This window comes from Lynx canadensis, chromosome B2, assembly GCF_007474595.2.
Source record: "Lynx canadensis isolate LIC74 chromosome B2, mLynCan4.pri.v2, whole genome shotgun sequence".
In the NCBI taxonomy this organism is placed as follows: Eukaryota; Metazoa; Chordata; class Mammalia; order Carnivora; family Felidae; genus Lynx; species Lynx canadensis.
The window spans coordinates 137733963-137751682 of record NC_044307.1 but is presented as its reverse complement, the minus strand read 5'-3'; the positions used below and the strand labels follow the sequence as shown (position 1 = coordinate 137751682).

Here is a 17720-nt window from a genome sequence, read left to right as displayed (position 1 = left end):
ATACCAGAAAGTGTGTATGTGATTCTAAGTTAAAATATGTTATAAAATTGTATGTATAGTACATGTGTGGGCAAAAAATGGACTATTGAATGTAGATTATCAAAACCAACTTTGGAGGGGCGCCTGGGTGGCTCAGTTGGTTATAAGCATCCAACTTGGGTTCAGGTCATGAGCTCACAATTTGTGAGTTCGAGTCCCTCATTGCACTTTGCGCCAATAGTATGGAGCCCCTTTGGGATTCTCTCTCTCTCCCTCTGGCTCTGCCCCTCCCCCACTCTCAAGCTTTCTCTTTCTCAAAACAAAGAAACAAACAAACAAACAAAAAAACCCAACTGACTTTGGAGAGGATAGAATTGGAGATTTTTCTTTCTTTTTTTTTTTTTTGTTTGCAGTTTAGTCGACGCTCATGTAATGTTACTGACATATAACATCAGTGTTGACTATATGTATAAATGTGTATATTTACATGTGCAGAATGATAGAAACCAAACTACAAGGCAATTGCAATAGACATTATGACAAAATATATAGGAATTAGTATGTCATTCGAGAAAAGAAAAATGAAACAAAAAGTAAAAATATTGATAAAACTAATATATCAATTTAAAAGAGTACAAATGGAAACTATTATGACATCGATAGTCAGGAATTCCATTAAAATACCCTTGAAACTGTAAAAATTGTGTTAAAATAATAAAGGAGTTTTAAAAATCTTGATTGTTTATCATGCTTAAAAATGCTGATAAAGCCATAAATACGTGTGACTGTATAAATCCAAAAGGAGAGATGCTGTTCCTTCCATGCTGACTCTAAGTCAAGACTTGCCTTCACTTTTCATTTTCTATTCTGTTTCCAATTCTTCTAAAGCATTTATTCATCTTTCATAATTTTCTGAATATTTTTGCCAAATCATATTTTTACAAAGAACCCATTCACACATAGCCTCCTCATCATATGAATAGTCACAAAAAGCAGAAGTAGGAATCTTCTGTAACTTTCTTGCCATGATATTTTTCTTTCCTTGGCCTTTAGCTTTGGAAAGGGTCCAAGTGAAAGACAAACAACTATAAATTCCTGTCTCAAATACAAAAATATTTTAAAGAGAAATTTGCAGGGCAATACTGCCTTTATACACAAGATGCACTTTACAGACTGATTATATATTTTTAAAGTTTTATACAAAATCTTTAGAAAAGTCAATCTGTTTGATTACAGTTCAGCCATGCGCTTCAAGCCTCTGGGTAAATAAGGCAAACAAACAAACAAACAAATGTAAATTAAGCAATACCCAGAAACCAAAAAAAAATGTATGTATTTTTTAAAAGAGCAAAATAACATTGCTAGGGAAAATAAAACTTGTATTCAGACTTTAACTTATTAGCTGATTTCTAAGACTATCATATATGAATTGGTTTATGTAATAAAACCCCAATGGGAGGGGCATGGCTTGCTTCATGGGTACAAATTTAATATGTAAAGAATAAGTACGACGTGATATACAGAAGCATTGATGGAGGGGCCTTCTAAGATAAGGAAACTCAATTGGATATTAATATAAATATCAAAGGGAAAGAATATTTTTCAGGGGAAATGAAAGGCTTTGTTCTAATCAAAGACAGATTTGCTGGTGGCACTTTATATGTGTCAATGATTAAGTAAAACAATATAAAAATTTACTATCCTCTGGTCTTGTACTAAATTATTATGCAAATATAAATGAATTAAAAATGATGCATTACAGGCCATTACAAAAGACATCACAATAAAGAAATTCAATTTCGTAAGAAATTTAAAACTTGCTTTTTGTTTAAAAAGCATTTTTAAAAAACACACAGAGAAGTGCAGAGACTAATATGATAAACAGAATTAGATATACCAACTTGATTTTAGCACGTTTTCACTTAATATTTTTAAAATCAATCCATGCTGATACATATAGATCTAGTTCTTTCATTTTAACTGCTTAATAGTATTTTATCTTGTGAAAATAGTTCACCCATTTTTTTATTGATGGGCATTTACCTTCCTGCTACTTTTTTTTTTTTTTTTTTTTTTTCTATTATTAGTGTTGTTGAACTTAACCTTCCTGTGTGTCTCTAAGTGCACAGGTGGGGGAGATTCTCTATTGTATTCTAGAAGTAGAACATCCTCATTATAGCCTTATAGATAACTTAAAAATTTTTTTTAACATTTATTTATTATTGAGAGAGAGAGAGACAGAGCATGAGCATGAGAGGGACAGAGGAGGGGGAGACAGAGAATCTGAAGCAGGCTCCAGGCTCTGGGCTGTTAGCACAGAGCCCAACATGGGGCTTGAACCCACAAACTGCGAGACCATGACCTGGGCCGAAGTCAGACGCTTAACTGACTGAGCCACCCAGGCGCCCCAAGATAACTTTTAAAGGCTTACTTCAACAGACTTACCGAAAGAAACTATTGTATTCATTACTTATTCTGAGAAGAGTAGACTTTGGGGTAGTGTATAGTATTATCCTGCCAATGAACTTGTTATTATTATTATTTTTTTTTTACCTAAGCAAAAGTTCTGTCGAAATATTAATTACTATCTAGCATGTCTTTCAGATGACGTGGTTCTAGTTAGGTCTTTAAAACTCCTGACAAATGAGGATCTACTGGAACTTGGGTCCCCCAGACTATAATCATTAAGTACCATTTATTGAGTGGCTATTATGTTTGAGGTAGGGTCATGGGCATTATGCCTGTCTTCTCTAAATGTAATTCTCATATTTTTGCAAGATAGATACTGTGTTCATTGTAAAGAGGAGATAATTGAGGCTCTGGGGAGTGAAGCAGATTACTCAAAATCGCAAATCTAATGTGCTGGAGCAGAGATTCCCACCCAGATCTGTCTCACCCCCAAAGCCGACGTCCTTCTCTGATGCCACCTGCTGCCTGTCATTAAAGATGATACTTCAGTACCTTCCTTCCGCCCTCTGTACTTCTATTCCATGTCCTGAAACCTTGTCTGGAGCATTTTCTTTGGACACAGGATAAAAACTCTCAATAGACTAAGCAACATTTTTAGAGTTTTTAGATTGCTTTGCAGGCTGTTTGTTAAAGGACAGTAGTCTAATTGTATGTACCCTTTCCCATTCTAAAAGTTACAGTTACTTTTTATCTTTAATACTGAGCTGTTTTCAATGAATTGTTGGGTTATTGTGCTCATAGTTCAGTTAATATGAGAATATAATTATTTGTCTCAAGTTTTCTATTTAACTGATATTTTTAAAGGGTAAGCTAATGACTACAATAATCTAGTTCCAATTTTAGAGGCCAGATTTAGTATATACAATAAGTTTCCTAGAGCTTAATGCCTTTTTGCACACATTGTAAACTTAGATTATTTATTCTTCTAATAGCGAAAAACCTGATGTGTTATCCCAGGAGTTGGGGATGGAAGGGGAGAAATCAGCCTCTGAAGACCAGATGAGAATGAAATGGGAAAGCCTACATCAAGAATTTAGTACCAAGCAGAAACTACTACAGAATGTTCTGGAACAGGAACAAGAGCAAGTGGTATCCCAACGTTTTGCTTTTATATGTTAACCAATACAAAAGATGGATAGCTTATGCAAATAGAATATAACTGTGCAGTAATCTATGCATTATCAGTTCTAAAATGAGATGTAAGTTACTCATATTTTTCTTAACAAGCATATTTCACATTTCCCTAAATAATTATGTATTTATATGTGGAAATTTATTTGATTTCTAGATACTGTTTTTCTGAGAGATGATTAATAGCTGATGACTCATTAGAATAAACCATTAAATTTTTAGTGCCCCCCTTTTTTTCACTACCTTGAGAATTAGGGTTGCAAATCAAGGATACATACATCTAGGACAAGAGAAACTCAACACAATTGGTTATTTTCTGGAAGTAAATGGTCAAGTTATCTTATTTTCCATTGCTGTTCCCACTATTTAATAGTGTCAGAAGATCTTAATGAGAAGCATATTGGTACCTCAGTGGATCCAAGAGGAAGGAGAAGCCAGTGGTCAGCTAGAATGGTCACTGATCCACCTGTAGGCTTGTTCCCAAGATGGGTAGATACTGTGTAATGTTGGACTTGGTTTCACCATGCAAGGCACATCCAGTGGAATTGAATACAGCTACAGAAGGTTCCAGGTAGATAATAGCTATTAGTTCACTATAAGCAGAGCCAGAGAATAGTTCAGAGTCAGAGGAATCCACCCTGGAGAGAGCTAGTACATAAGGTGGGAACCCAGGCAGGCCTGCAATATTTACCACAGCTATGGCCCAGGATTTTGAAGCTAGAAGCTTAATCCTGGGTTCTGGGCCAGCAGTGCTCATCTGGGCCATTCTTTGATGCCAGTATTATCACAATAAAGTCTAGGTCCTTTACTGTGGATCTGAGGAAGCTGTTGTTTGCACTCCTCTGACTAGGACTAGCTTCAGGGCTGGGAGAGACTGAACCCAGAAGTGAAAGGGTGTCAGTAACTGCAGGGCATCTGGGGAAGGAAAGGCAGGGGCTGACAGAGCAGGCACGATAAAACAGGTACGGCTTGTCAGGATTACCTGAGATACGGTAATATTCAGGATACGGCCTGAAGGTCACAGCGTGTCCCCTTATCTGTGGGGAACTATGTGTTAGTGTTCCGTAGCCATTCCTGTCTACCTCATTTCACAAACCCTTATGGAATGCCACCCTTTCTTACTCCTCTACTCTGGCCAGGAGCCTTCTTTGTCACTGTCCACAGGAATAGTCACCAACACCAGCCCTGGGGAACATAAAGCATTCCATTTGTGGAGGTAGTTATCGCAGAATCATCTTCTCCCCTGACAAGTGGTGCCTCGTACCTTTTGCATTGACCTCCTACCTGTTTAAATTAATCCTTCTTCACATCCTTGATCAAATATTTCTAACACTTACAGCCTGAATTCTTGATTCCTGACATAGCTTTCCTGGACTTGACTTCTATCTCACCTTCATGTTAGAGTATTTCCCCATGCCTTTGACTATATGGGATATTTACAGTCTTTCCTGACTATCCTAAGTCAGACAAATCTAAGGCATTTGTAGGCATATTCATGTTTCCTTACTATTTTCCATTCATTAAATGCCCAACCCCTGGAATCTACCTATTGTCCATCCAGCCTAAAGCATCTGTGTGATTCATCCAACATTGCAGACTTCCTGGGTGTCTCCTCCATTACCCACTCTTACCTCAGAGACCTACTTTTTCTGTCCATTCCTTGGTCACCCCAACATCTTCCATGTGAGCCTATTGGAAAGGCCCTGCCTGCTGCCACCAACATTCCCACATGATTCCTGGACAGTTAGAAGTTTACGTTCAGGTTCATATCTCATTGCCCTTTGGAATTGGAAAAGGAAAGCATTGAATGTACTTTATTTTATAGCATTTTTTGCATTTGAGTGCTTTCTTTCTATAATTACTGGTCATTTGTCCTAAGTACCTCCTGGGTGGTTTTCTTCTCTTTGGTGTGAAGAGGAAAAAGGTGAGGAAGAAGTAGTTTGAGAGTTTCCAACAAGAAAGGGGATGATCATTTAGTGAGTATATTTGGTGTATTAAGTGTTATTACTAGCAACACTCCGGTGAGGTTGACCTTATCTCTACTTTGTGGATCTGTAAACTAAGGCTTGAAGAGATTAGATGATTTCTCAGGGTCTCGTGGCTGAAAAGAGGCAGAGCTGGGATTTGAATGCAGGTCTGTCCAACTCCGAGTCCCTCCCCCATTCCTAGGAACTGTAACCCAACCAAGGAAATAGTTTATACATTTCTGAGAAATTAGGCAACCATGGTAGGCTCCATAAGCAGGAATTAAAAAGGAAGCCGAAGTAAAAAAAAAAAGTAGAAAGCCATTGTAGTAGGTGTGGAATTTAAGGTGATAGATTTTAAAGGGTTTGTGGTGGATGTTCTAGCTACAGCAGGAAATGAGTTGGGCATGTTTAGAGGATAATGAGTAACCAGCCTGAAAGGCAAGGTGAGAATGAGACATTCTATAAATTATGGGAGCGGGGTTTGTTTGGAAACATTATTCAAAAGTTTGAGTAGTAAGCGGTATCATGTCCTTGTCAGGGAGACACTGTGTGTGCCTGTAAGAGTTTAGGAGAGATGAAATGAATAGGCATCAGCCTAGGTCTGGTATCTAGGAGGGATGATTTCATCATGAGTAGCTTGAAACCAAGAAGACCAGTTGAGAGGAAGGCTGTGATAGATTTCAGGCATTTTTCCCACTAGTTTTGTTGTTGTTGTTTGTTTGTGTGTGTGTTTGTTGTCCATCAGTGGAAATATTACCATTAATTTGGTCACCATGTGTTAGTAGACATGGTATGTTGAAGAAGTCATATTTCTCTAGAAGAGGTTTCTATAAGGACGGTTTTTCCAGCATCTGCTTCGATGTGCAATTCTAAATGACGAAACCTGAACATAGTACGTGGGCTCTTGAATAAGTGCCCCTGTTTACCTACAGCTCTACAGCAGGCCAAATCGGCTCCTGTCTGGCGTGCCACTGTACAAAGGGGATGGGCAGACCCAAGACAGATCTGCAGTGACGTCTTTACTGGATGGATTGAACCAGGCGTTTGAGGAGGTTTCGTCCCAGGTAGGGCTACACTGTTGGTCTGTTCATGCATCTTGGTCTCCGTGAGGTTGGCCCACCTTTAGGCGTGAACGGCGGAGACCCTACACTAGTGATTAGCCCTGAAAGGCAGAGCCACTGCACCATGGCATCTCATCCTGGTATTTTTCTTTGATGCCTCAGACACTGTGATTCATTCCATGTTCCCCTCTTTTTTCAGGGCGGGGGGACAAAGAGGCAGAACATTCACTTGGAACAGAAGTTATATGATGGGGTCTCAGCTACCTCTACATGGTTGGATGATGTTGAGGAACGCTTATTTGTTGCCACAGCACTTTTACCAGAAGAAACCGAAGCTTGCCTCTTCAACCAAGAGGTACGTTTGGCAGCTGGGGTCTGTGAATATGTGATATTACAAAGCACTTGAAGTATTGGTATTGGATAATTAATGTATAAGGAAGGTCAAATGTAAAGTAGTTCTGGTAAAGTACAAATCAGGCTTATTTCCAAGCAGCGTAATGCAGAAGAGAACTGCCTAATGAGAGTTGCATGTTTATTCTTTATCTTGTGTATGTAGCAGGAGGAAAATAATGGAGGACTCTTTGTAAAAAACTTGTTGTATATCACAGATTTTCTACATATGAAACACAGGCTAAAAAATAGTGTATGAGTTTCTAAATAGCCCTTTACAAATCTCATTTTTCACCAAAGACATATTATTATTAGCTAATGATATAAAGTTTCTGAGAAAAATCTCTCCAACAGCAACTTGCCTAATATTTATAGATGTGAAAGTGATTCATCTTGCCTTTGATAGAATTATTGCTGAATAGTAAGGGAGATGTATATAGTGGACTTTCTGTGAGGAAATGACTTGGTTTGTATATCAATTCTTGGATGTAAACATTGAAATATGCTTTCTCTTTTATCAACCCTAGACTCTTGCCAAAGATATTAAGGAAATGTCTGAAGAAATGGATAAGAACAAGAACTTGTTTTCCCAAGCATTTCCAGAGGATGGTGATAACCGAGATGTTATTGAAGACACTTTGGGTTGTCTTTTGGGCCGGTTATCCTTGTTAGACTCAGTAGTGAATCAGCGATGTCATCAGATGAAGGAAAGACTTCAGCAAATACTAAACTTTCAGGTAAGACATTATCAAGAGACACTTGACCATTCTCTAGCTATATTTGATAATAAGCAGGATGTCTTAATGAGGTATGATATAAACCTTTTTTTTTTTTTCCCCGCAAATGTACCCTGAAGAGCAGGAACATTACAGCAAAACAAGGGAATAGAACCCTAGGATTAGAACACTAAGAGTTTTATGTTCCTAGAAATGGAAGGTTGAGAAGACCAGCCAACCAAACTAAGGGCTGAAAGGGACTTTATATTCAACCAATAAGTCATACGACTATAGTTATAACTTCCAATTGATAATAGTGAAGTGTAAAAACATATGACCAAAGAAACATCAGGAAGTGCCACAGTACAGAACCCCAGACTCCAGTGCTTAGGAGCCATTGAAAGTGACCATGGCCTAGTTACTTCTACCTGTGTTAAAAATGTACAGTGACTTCCCAATCCTAACTCTGGAGACTTTGTGCCTTTCAGCCCTAGACTAGAGTTCTGATGCCAGCTGAGTAATTGTCTGTTTATGAAACTTTTCCTTTGACTGTAAACTTCAGCAAATGCAAAAAGCCACTGATAAACTTTGGGTTGATTTTCATGCCTAATAAAAAGCATTCTTCGGGAATACCTAAGTTTTAATTGAGCTTTATTTTCAACAAACATACAAGATTTATAAAATAGATACATGTAATTAGGGCCAAGAGTTTGGTACAAATTTTGATTTGTAAAAAATTACTGTTAAAATGTCCAGAGTAGCATCAGACAAGAAACAGGGAGTTTTCTAGACATTCACCTAGAGGGACAAATTATCGTTGCTTTCCAGCAGTTTGTATTCTTAAAAACTACAAAGTAAAATTATCAGAAAAAATTGTGTATCGTTTTGTTATTCACACAAAAAATTCACACATATTATTGTCTTCAATCTTTACAACATACCTATTAGCTAAGCATTGTTCTAATATTCATTTGCAAAGTTAGAAGAGAAAAATTAAGGATAGTCTCTAAAACCAACCATCTTGGGTTCAGATTCTGGCTTTGTTACCTACTGCTCTACATACCCTTAGCTGCCTTAGTGTCCTCAGCTATTAAGCCACACCCATAGTAATTGTCTCTTGGGATTTTGTGAGTATAAAGTTAGTTAAAATGTGTAAAATACTTTCAACAGTGTCTGAAACATAGTAAGCACTCAGTAGGTTTTGTTATTGTTGTTAATAGTAGTATTCATTATAACACATGTAGAATCTGAAACCAATATAAAGGTTCACTTACTTCTCCAAGACTATTCAACCACCAAAGGAGCACCTGGGTGGCTCAGTCGGTTAAGCATCCGACTTTGGCTCTTTCCATGGTCTCATGGTTTGTGAGTTCGAGCCCCGCGTCAGGCTCTGTGCTGACAGCTCTGAGCCTAGAGCCTGCTTCAGATTCTGCATCTCCTTCTCTCTCTGCCCTTCCCCAACTCGCACTCTCTCTCTCTCTCTCTCTTTGTGTTTCTCTCAGAAGTAAATAAACATTAAAAAAATTAAAAAAAAATTAAAACTAGAGCCAAGAGTTGACTCAAAGAATATTTTTATGTTTTATATTGTTAGGGTGCCAACAGGGGATATGGAGAATAGTATTCCTATTCAAGATATATTTTGAAGGCAGAATCAATAAGGGTGCATTTGTGTGTGGTTTAGATGTGGAGCATGTGAAAAAAGGGCACTGAGAGGCTCAGGTTGGCAGGTCTGGTGGATAGCAGTGCCATAGACCAATGGGCAAGGCTGCGTCACTGGCTGGACATAGATGGGCTATAGAATTAAGATACTCAGGTGAAGAATCACAGTACACATTTGGCTATCAAGTCTGTGGCTTAGAGGAATGGCCTGGACTAGATATGTGTGTAGGTTATGTTGGGTAGTACATAGAGAGGAAAGCATATTCCACTTGGAATCAGAAAAGTTGGGGGTGATTATTTGGGTATTTTGTTTTGGATGTGAGATCTGATTGCATGTTCAGGTATACTCCATCTGTCTAAAATCAGCAAAATTGTTGGGCAACTTATGGAATCTTGTTTCATTACTCTAAAATTCACCTTGCCCAAAATAATAGGCCGAGTTTCAACAGCATTCTGGTCTATCAGCCGTGAGCGAGGGGGTTTGAAAGTACAAATGTGTGTATCACTCGGAAGCATATTTCCCTTTTCAAATTACATTTGCTATGATAGTGTGTTTAGTACTTTAAAATTTTTGTTGGTAATTATAGCCAGTCAGAGTAAAATATGAACTAAGCATGAACACTCTGGAACTGATTTTCCGTAGAGAACCAAGAGGAGAACATGTAATCATGAAATTCTCTTTAAATCATGTTCTCTATTTTTCTCCTGCCAACAAGTTTCTACTTGTTGGTGGCCAGCTCATGAACAACAACTGACATTTCAAAATGTTTGTGTTCCAATTTAATGGAAAGAAATAGTTCTAGGGCTAGAGTAATTAAAGGTCAAGTCACAAACCATTGTGTTTTACTTTGCACCAAGCACCTGGTATATTGTCAGTGCTCAGAAGTTAATGGAATGATATGCCTTTGTTTTCCATTTAACTTTTGAGTATCAGCTTTTGCCAGAATGTGAACATTATCCTATACTCACGGACAATCTGGAAGTACGTGTTGATGTAATGTAAATGTATCTTATCTCCATGGAATCACAACAAGTCAGTTATCAACTGTTCTGTTAAAAAAAGTTTTTGCCTATAGACTTAACCCCAAATAAATTTAGTGGACATTTTTATAATTGAGTATTTTAAGTTATTTAAAAACTAAAAAAATGAAAGCATTCTTTATTAAATGGATGAGGCAGCACATAAAACTCGAAACCTTCTGTATACCTGTTTGTCAAAAAGCAAGAGTCCTGCCTCTTTATGTCCTACAAGCAATGCCAATGACTGTACAATAAAGCTTGTGATGTCTGATATGTGTGCAGTGTAGACCTACCTTAACTGGCTGCTGTGTTCCACGTGTAGTAACAAAAAATGGTTACAGTCTTCGGATTTTCATTTTTAAGAAAATGTCAGCATTCATATGGTTATTAATACATTCTAAAGTTTTTTATTTAGTAATTTTTAAATCAGTCATATTATCTGCCTTACTGTCTTCTTGACTGGCTCCAGTCAAGTGAGGCCTCCAGAAATGTGAACTCAGTTTTCCATTACCTTGAGTAGAATAAAATTAAGGCAGAAAATATGCTATTAAATGTGTAAACATGATGTACAGGAAATATATCCACAATCTTCGTTTCTTTCTTTTTTTTAAGTATTTACTTGGGTAATCTCCATACCCAATGTGGGGTTCGAACTCACGATTCTGAGATCAAGTCGCATGGTCTTCCAACTGAACCAGCAGGTGCCCCCACAATCTTCATTTCTAACTCATGATATATTATTTACATTTATCTACTCATTTAGAAGAACTGCGTTAATGTTCTAAGTATATGTAGCTAGTAAAGACTTTTTCTTTTGAATCTGTTCAAATGAATGGAAAACATCTTTTCCTAGGCATACAAACAGATAAATATGTCATCGTTCTAATGGCCCACATGGCCTCCCCCTGAGCACAGTTAAATAATACAAACAATGCTATAATTCATAAGCAGCAACGTTGTTTCTGGCATCATTTTTTCGGGGCTGTTATAACAGTCTCCTAGTGAATCCACAACTAGGTTTGCAGACTGGTTTGGGTTTTGGTGAGTGACAATTATTCCCTCTTAGGATCTAATGCTTTTCTCCAATGTTCGTGTTCAGTGTAATTTTTTTTCTTTTTTTCTTTTTTAAAATTTTACTGCATAGTTCACTCACTGTTTTGTTTTCTAGCCTTGAATTTTGTGTTACAAGGCTGGCACACATCCTGAAAGATGTTTTTTCTTTCTTGGCGTGATTATCCTTCTCCTTGTAGATGGTCAGATTTTTGCATCTTGGTGATGTGTCCTCATATATGTATCGTCAGCTCCCGGTGAAGGGGACGTGATGAGTCTGACCTCATCCTCTGCCAAACAGCCAGCCCATCATATATGTTTGCTGACCAATAAGAAACAGAAGCTTATTTGCTGACATTTCAGGGAGAAAAACTAGAAATTGTATCATTCCAAGTTTGTTCCAATTCATTATTCCCTGTAGAACTGAGCACCAAAATTGTGATCGTTATCTTTCTTTTCGTATAACTATAACACAACATAAATATATTTGGACTTTCAAGTGAGTAATCTTTATGAACAAAAGCCTTTGCTAAGGTCTTTTTGTGTTGTCTTTTCATATGTCTTTGGTCATCGTGGATAAGATTTATTTTCTACATTCCTGGGTGACTTTTTATAAGCTTGTGCAAATTCTCTGAAAATAGGAGAAAAAAGGAAGTGAGAGAGTGAATGAGGGGAGAGTGGGAAAAAGGAATTATAGTATTCTTAAGAATCACATTTTTTCCCAAATAAGGGTAACACCTATAGGTGGTTTTAGTAAATAGAAGTCTTTAGTGTGATATTTCCACTACGGTGTTTAAATGTGCACCTTTATTTCAAACATGTCAAGAAGATTAGGGTGACTAGTATTGCCTTTTATTTGCATACCCAATTTCCATTTGTGTTATGTTGGAAACAGTAAATTCTTTAAAAGCCCATTTAACACTTTAAGATAAATTGTCACCAGTTTTTTTTCCTTCCCACAGGACAGTATTGTTTCTTTTGGGCATTAAATTCCTACACCTGTATGTTATTTCTAAGAATGCGTGTAATATTTACAACTGTTTCAGATTCCCTGTTAGACATGTTAATTCTCCCTATTTACTTTCCTCTTTAGAATGATCTGAAGGTGCTGTGTACATCACTGGCCGACAGCAAATACATCATTCTGCAGAAACTGGCAAATGTGTTTGAACAGCCCGTGGCAGAGCAAATTGAGGTACTTACACAGGAAGAGTGAATGCAGAGAGTAAATCTGATTTACTAAGACATTTCAAATATTCTGTGAAAGATTAATGGCTCATTACAGCATTTTTGTTGGTCATACATTTTGTCTTTAAGTGCTGGGTTTGAGTGACTGGCCAGGTTCCGTGGAATCTGTCCCTCGCTTCTGTATGGAACTAGGGAATAGGAGATGGCTAGAGGTGTCAGTGACAGATGCTGACCCGAAGAAGTTTGCCACCTAACACTGAGATTAGACATGAGCCTCAAAGACCTAGGACAGAAAGTCAAACTGTCCTGGGGCGATTCCAATGAAGCACTAATGGACATTCAGAAGAAGGGCAGATTGCCTCCAGCAGGGTAGGATCGGGGGAATTTTGTAAAGGAAAATTTGAACCAGACTGAGAAGTTTGGGCACACAGAGACTGGGAAGAAAGATGTCCAAGTAAAGATGACAGCAAGAACAAAGGAATAAATGTTAGACAATTCAGAGCACTTCTGGAGAAAAGCAAGGAATCCTATTTAGCTGACTTTATGATGAATGAAAACAACGGAGGGGAAATAAGTTTGGATGAGTACATTTGTGGCAGCTTGTAGATTCTTTAGCATGTCAGAATATTTGGACTTTCTTCACTTTTCTCTGAACTTTATTGATTGCATATCTCATTAGTTAAAAAGATCAGCACACACCACAAGTATTTGTGTGTTTACTTATTTATGAGTTATAAGCAGGTACTGTGTTAGAAAGCATACACAAAAATGAAAATTCGAAAGAATATGGTTGAATATAAATGAAAGACATAGCGTTTCACCCTCACAAATCATCTCATACACTTTTTTGGGTACTTGCGCTCACCCTGGAGACCACTGGCAGTGGAGAGTCACTGGGGATGTTTGAAGGTGAAAGTGAATGTCAAGGCCAGATCCTGCTCCTGGGTGGTGGACAGGACATTGCCAGGTCAGGAAGCAAGATACACCTCAAGAGGCTTCACTGAGCTTTACTGATGAGAAGGAAGGAGAATTCTAACTCTGTGATGTCACTGAAAACAAGGAGGAGAAAAGAAATGGAAAGGATGTTATATAGTATCTCCCATTTCATAAGCTAAATAATTTGAAAAGTGTGTGTTTTAATGGAATTTCTTAACCTAATTTCAGTAGACCTCTAAGGGTTCTATGAGTAGACTACAGACCATTATCTGTGATACAGATCCCCTGAAATATTTCTCTAGATAGAAAGCTAGATCTATCTGTCCATCCATGGGAGACATCACCTAAAATAATTTGCAAAACTATATGTGAATGTCCATTTTTCTCGATCATAATTTCATCTGTTTTTTTAAATCCCTCACTTTCCCCAAATTAAAAAGCATTCTTCTGTGTCCTATCTTCTACCTAAAAAGAACTTTTTAAAATTTATACTTTTTAAAAATTTTTTGGCTTTTAACATACCTGATTCCAAAAAAAAAAAAAAAGATTTCAGCAACTATAGTGATGGTTTTCCTTGAATTTCTTTTTTTTTTTAATGTTTATTTTTGAGAAAAAGAGAGAGCGCAAGCAGGGGAGGAGCAGAGAGAGAGGGAGACACAGAATCTGAAGCAGGTTCCAAGTTCTGAGCAGTCAGCACAGACCCCAATGTGGGGCTCAAACTCACAAACCATGAGATCATGACCTGAGGCGAAGTCGGTCGCTCAACTGACTGAGCCACCCAGGTGCCCCAATTTTCCTTGAATTTCTAATGTGAAATATAGGACATGTATGATCACAAGTAACATTTTTTACTAATTATTGACCAATATCACTAAAGTGAATTCCACAGATAAAAATAAATAACTATACCATTTTTTTTTAATAAGGGGAAAGCTGAATAAGGGGGAAAGTGTGCTAATTCCATCCTACCCTAGGTTAAAAAGGTAATAATAGCAGGAGGCATGAGAGTGACACCTCTCGGTATATTCATCTTTTGAGCCATGTCATTCTGACCTTGAACAGACATGTCCCCATAAGCCTGACTTCCAGGGACCTCCCTTTACCATTATTCTGAGGATTTCCGTCACTTCTCCCTCTGTTGGATATTTTCTTTTCTGAGTCTCAAGTCTGTCTTTATTGTATGGCTTCCTTGTTTTGTTAGTACATATCCTTACTAAGAAAGGATGCATACTGGGTACATTTTTTGATAGTTTGCATATCTGAAAATGTTATTATACTATGTTCACACTTTACTGATAGCTTGGCTCACTATAAAATTCTTGCTTGGAAATCAGTTTTCTATAGAGTTTTGAGGCTTTTGCCTCATTGTTTTCTAGCTTCTGGTGTTGGCTTGAGGAACCTAAAATTGTTCTGATTCCCAAAGATGTCACAGTGGCACTCCTGGGAAAGGGTCTGTTTTATCCACTGGGCTGGGCATTCCATGGGCTGTTTTGATTTAACAGCTTTCCTGTTTCCGTCTGGAAAGTTGTCTAATGATTGATTTAATATTTTTTATTTCTCCATTTGATCTGTCTCCCTTTCTGAAACTCTTTTTATGCAGATGTTGGATATTCTGGTCCAGTCTTTTAATTTTTTTTTGTTGTTGTTGTTAAGAGATATTTTGCTCTAGGAGCGCCTGGGTGGCGCAGTCGGTTAAGCGTCCGACTTCAGCCAGGTCACGATCTCGCGGTCCGTGGGTTCGAGCCCCGCGTCAGGCTCTGGGCTGATGGCTCAGAGCCTGGAGCCTGTTTCCGATTCTGTGTCTCCCTCTCTCTCTGCCCCTCCCCTGTTCATGCTCTGTCTCTCTCTGTCCCAAAAATAAAATAAACGTTGAAAAAAAAAATTTAAAAAAAAAAAAAGATATTTTGCTCTATATTTTGGAAGACTTCCTAGATTTCAACTCTGTACTTTTCTATGGGAGTTTTGTATTTCTGCTCTCATGTGTTTAATTTTCCCTGAGCTCATTTTGGTCTCTGAACAATCCTTTATTCTGTTCTTTTTCTAATAGATGCATTATCTTTTGTAGCCTCTCTGGATAGATTATGATTTTTTGGCTCAAGTTTTATTTTTCCTGTATGGTCTGTCTCCCTCCAGCCTGCTTTTATTTGTTTGTTTACTTTAGTCTCCATCTTTTGTGTTAGAGGCTTCTGAGATTATGGAAATCTTTGTTGTCTCTTCACATTTAGGATGGAGAACTAAACAGCTGACAGAGAACTTTGTGTATGGATGTGGCTTGACAGTTTTGAGAATTACTGAATTGTGTGGGCTATTTATCGGAAAATCTAGGCTGCAGTACTCTAGAAGATGCCAGGGCTCCCCATGTTGCTTTCTGTGGGCATTCAGGCATGTATCTCTCTGTTTTCCATCAAGTACTCAAATCTGCAGCTGGTTCCCCCTCATTCCAGAGACTATCTGTTCCACCTTCTCTAGAAAATGAACTCCCTATCTTTCTCCGGGAAGGAAAGGGGCAGTGTGGATTGAGAAAGGGGCTCTGGGAACATAATTGCTCTTTAAGCAGCTTTTTTACCAGCCCTCTTTGTTTGGCTCCCCATCCTACCCAGCCGGGGTTCTAGAGACTCCTGTTGCTGTAAGCCTGGTAATGTAGATCTCCTGTGAGTTTAGGATTTGTCTTTCTCAGATTTCTTGCTTTAAAAAAAAAAAATTAATGTTTATTTCCTTTTGAGAGAGAGAGATACAGAGTGTGAGCAGGGGGAGGGGCAGAGAGAGAGAGATGAGAGGGAGGCACAGAATCAGAAGCAGGCTTCAGGCTCCAAGCTGTCAGCACAGAGCCCGACGCGGGGCTCGAACCCACGAACCGTGAGGTCATGACCTGAGCCAAAGTCCAACACTTTACCGACTGAGCCACCCAGGCGCCCCACACTTTCTCAGATTTCTTAAGTCAATTATCATGTATCCTGAATTATCATGAATCCTTTCAGACTTTTGCTGGTACTGTCTTCTTTCCTGTTTCTTTATCCTTGTAGATTTGGGTGGGTGGGAGGAGGCGGGTAAACAAAATATTTGCTGTTTGTAGAGGGGATTCAGGAAAGAGAAAGCAAGATGCGTATGTTTCATCTGCCATCTGGAGTCCATGTTCTTTTCATCCTTCAGGGCAACTGACGTTGTTTCTTGCAAAAGTCTACTTAGCCTGCTCCAGGATCCAGTGCTGTCTCCCTTCTCCAAACTCCTCTAACAGGGATGAGTTACCGCGAGTTGAGTACCTGATTGGATTCACCCTTGTTTTGTTTTGCTCTGTTTACTCTGGCTTCCTAACCAGACTGTGAGCTCCTTGAAGGCCTGGGTGAGAGCGTGTTCCACTTCTACAGACCTCACACTGGGAAGAGAAGGCTTAGCGCCAGGGGCCACTGTAATAGCTGTCGATTGCTTGCTTTTCCACTAAGCAGAGAGTAAGCTTTTCCTGACCACGCTGACATATTGTCCTCTTGCCTTGCTGACTCTCTCTCCAAGGATGCTTAAACTGCATTTCAGGAGACCAGAACCTGTTCCCCTAGAAAATCTTGGGCAAACACCTTTGCTAACCATGTCCTAAGGCATGCTTCTCTTTTAGGTGTTGCTGTTCACAAATTCCCTTATTTGTTTAAGAAAGCGATTGTTCTCCCAACCCTCCACACGAAGTCCCTCCTGCCTCCTTACCTGTAAGTCAGCTGACTGTGGTGTAACAAAGGGCCTCCTTCTCTTTTCTGTATACTAGATGGTCATGGTTTTATGCTGTATTGAAAGGAGTCTTTTTGTAGGCATTGAAAAAGTTTGATGTGAAGGCAAGAACAAATAGATATAATAATCACATTGTGCGTGGGGAGTTGTGGGAGTTCTAATGAAATTTCATAAATCTTACATAGGCAATACAACAGGCTGAAGATGGGCTAAAGGAGTTGGATGCAGAAATCATTGAATTAAAAAAGCGTGGTGACAAGTTGCAGATTGAGCAGCCTTCCATGCAGGAACTGTCCAAACTTCAGGTATGGTTTTCTACTAATAGCATTCAGCTTCGATGATACATCCTAACTGGATATCAAGAAAAAAATTATTTTGTTTATTTTCTTGGTTTCTCTCCATAAAATTCATGTCATTTCATTCCTAATCTTTGTCCTAAA

The 17720-nt window shown here is 38.4% G+C and overlaps 1 protein-coding gene across 1 annotated transcript in view; it reads left to right on the top strand.

The window, feature by feature from the left end:
* The window catches only part of SYNE1 (spectrin repeat containing nuclear envelope protein 1), a 480852-nt gene that overhangs the window by 348607 nt on the left and 114525 nt on the right, over positions 1-17720 (top strand). The window contains 6 exon segments of the mRNA XM_030316617.2: positions 3381-3537; positions 6479-6610; positions 6807-6962; positions 7525-7734; positions 12536-12637; positions 17466-17585. Coding sequence (XP_030172477.1) covers positions 3381-3537; positions 6479-6610; positions 6807-6962; positions 7525-7734; positions 12536-12637; positions 17466-17585 — 877 coding nt within the window.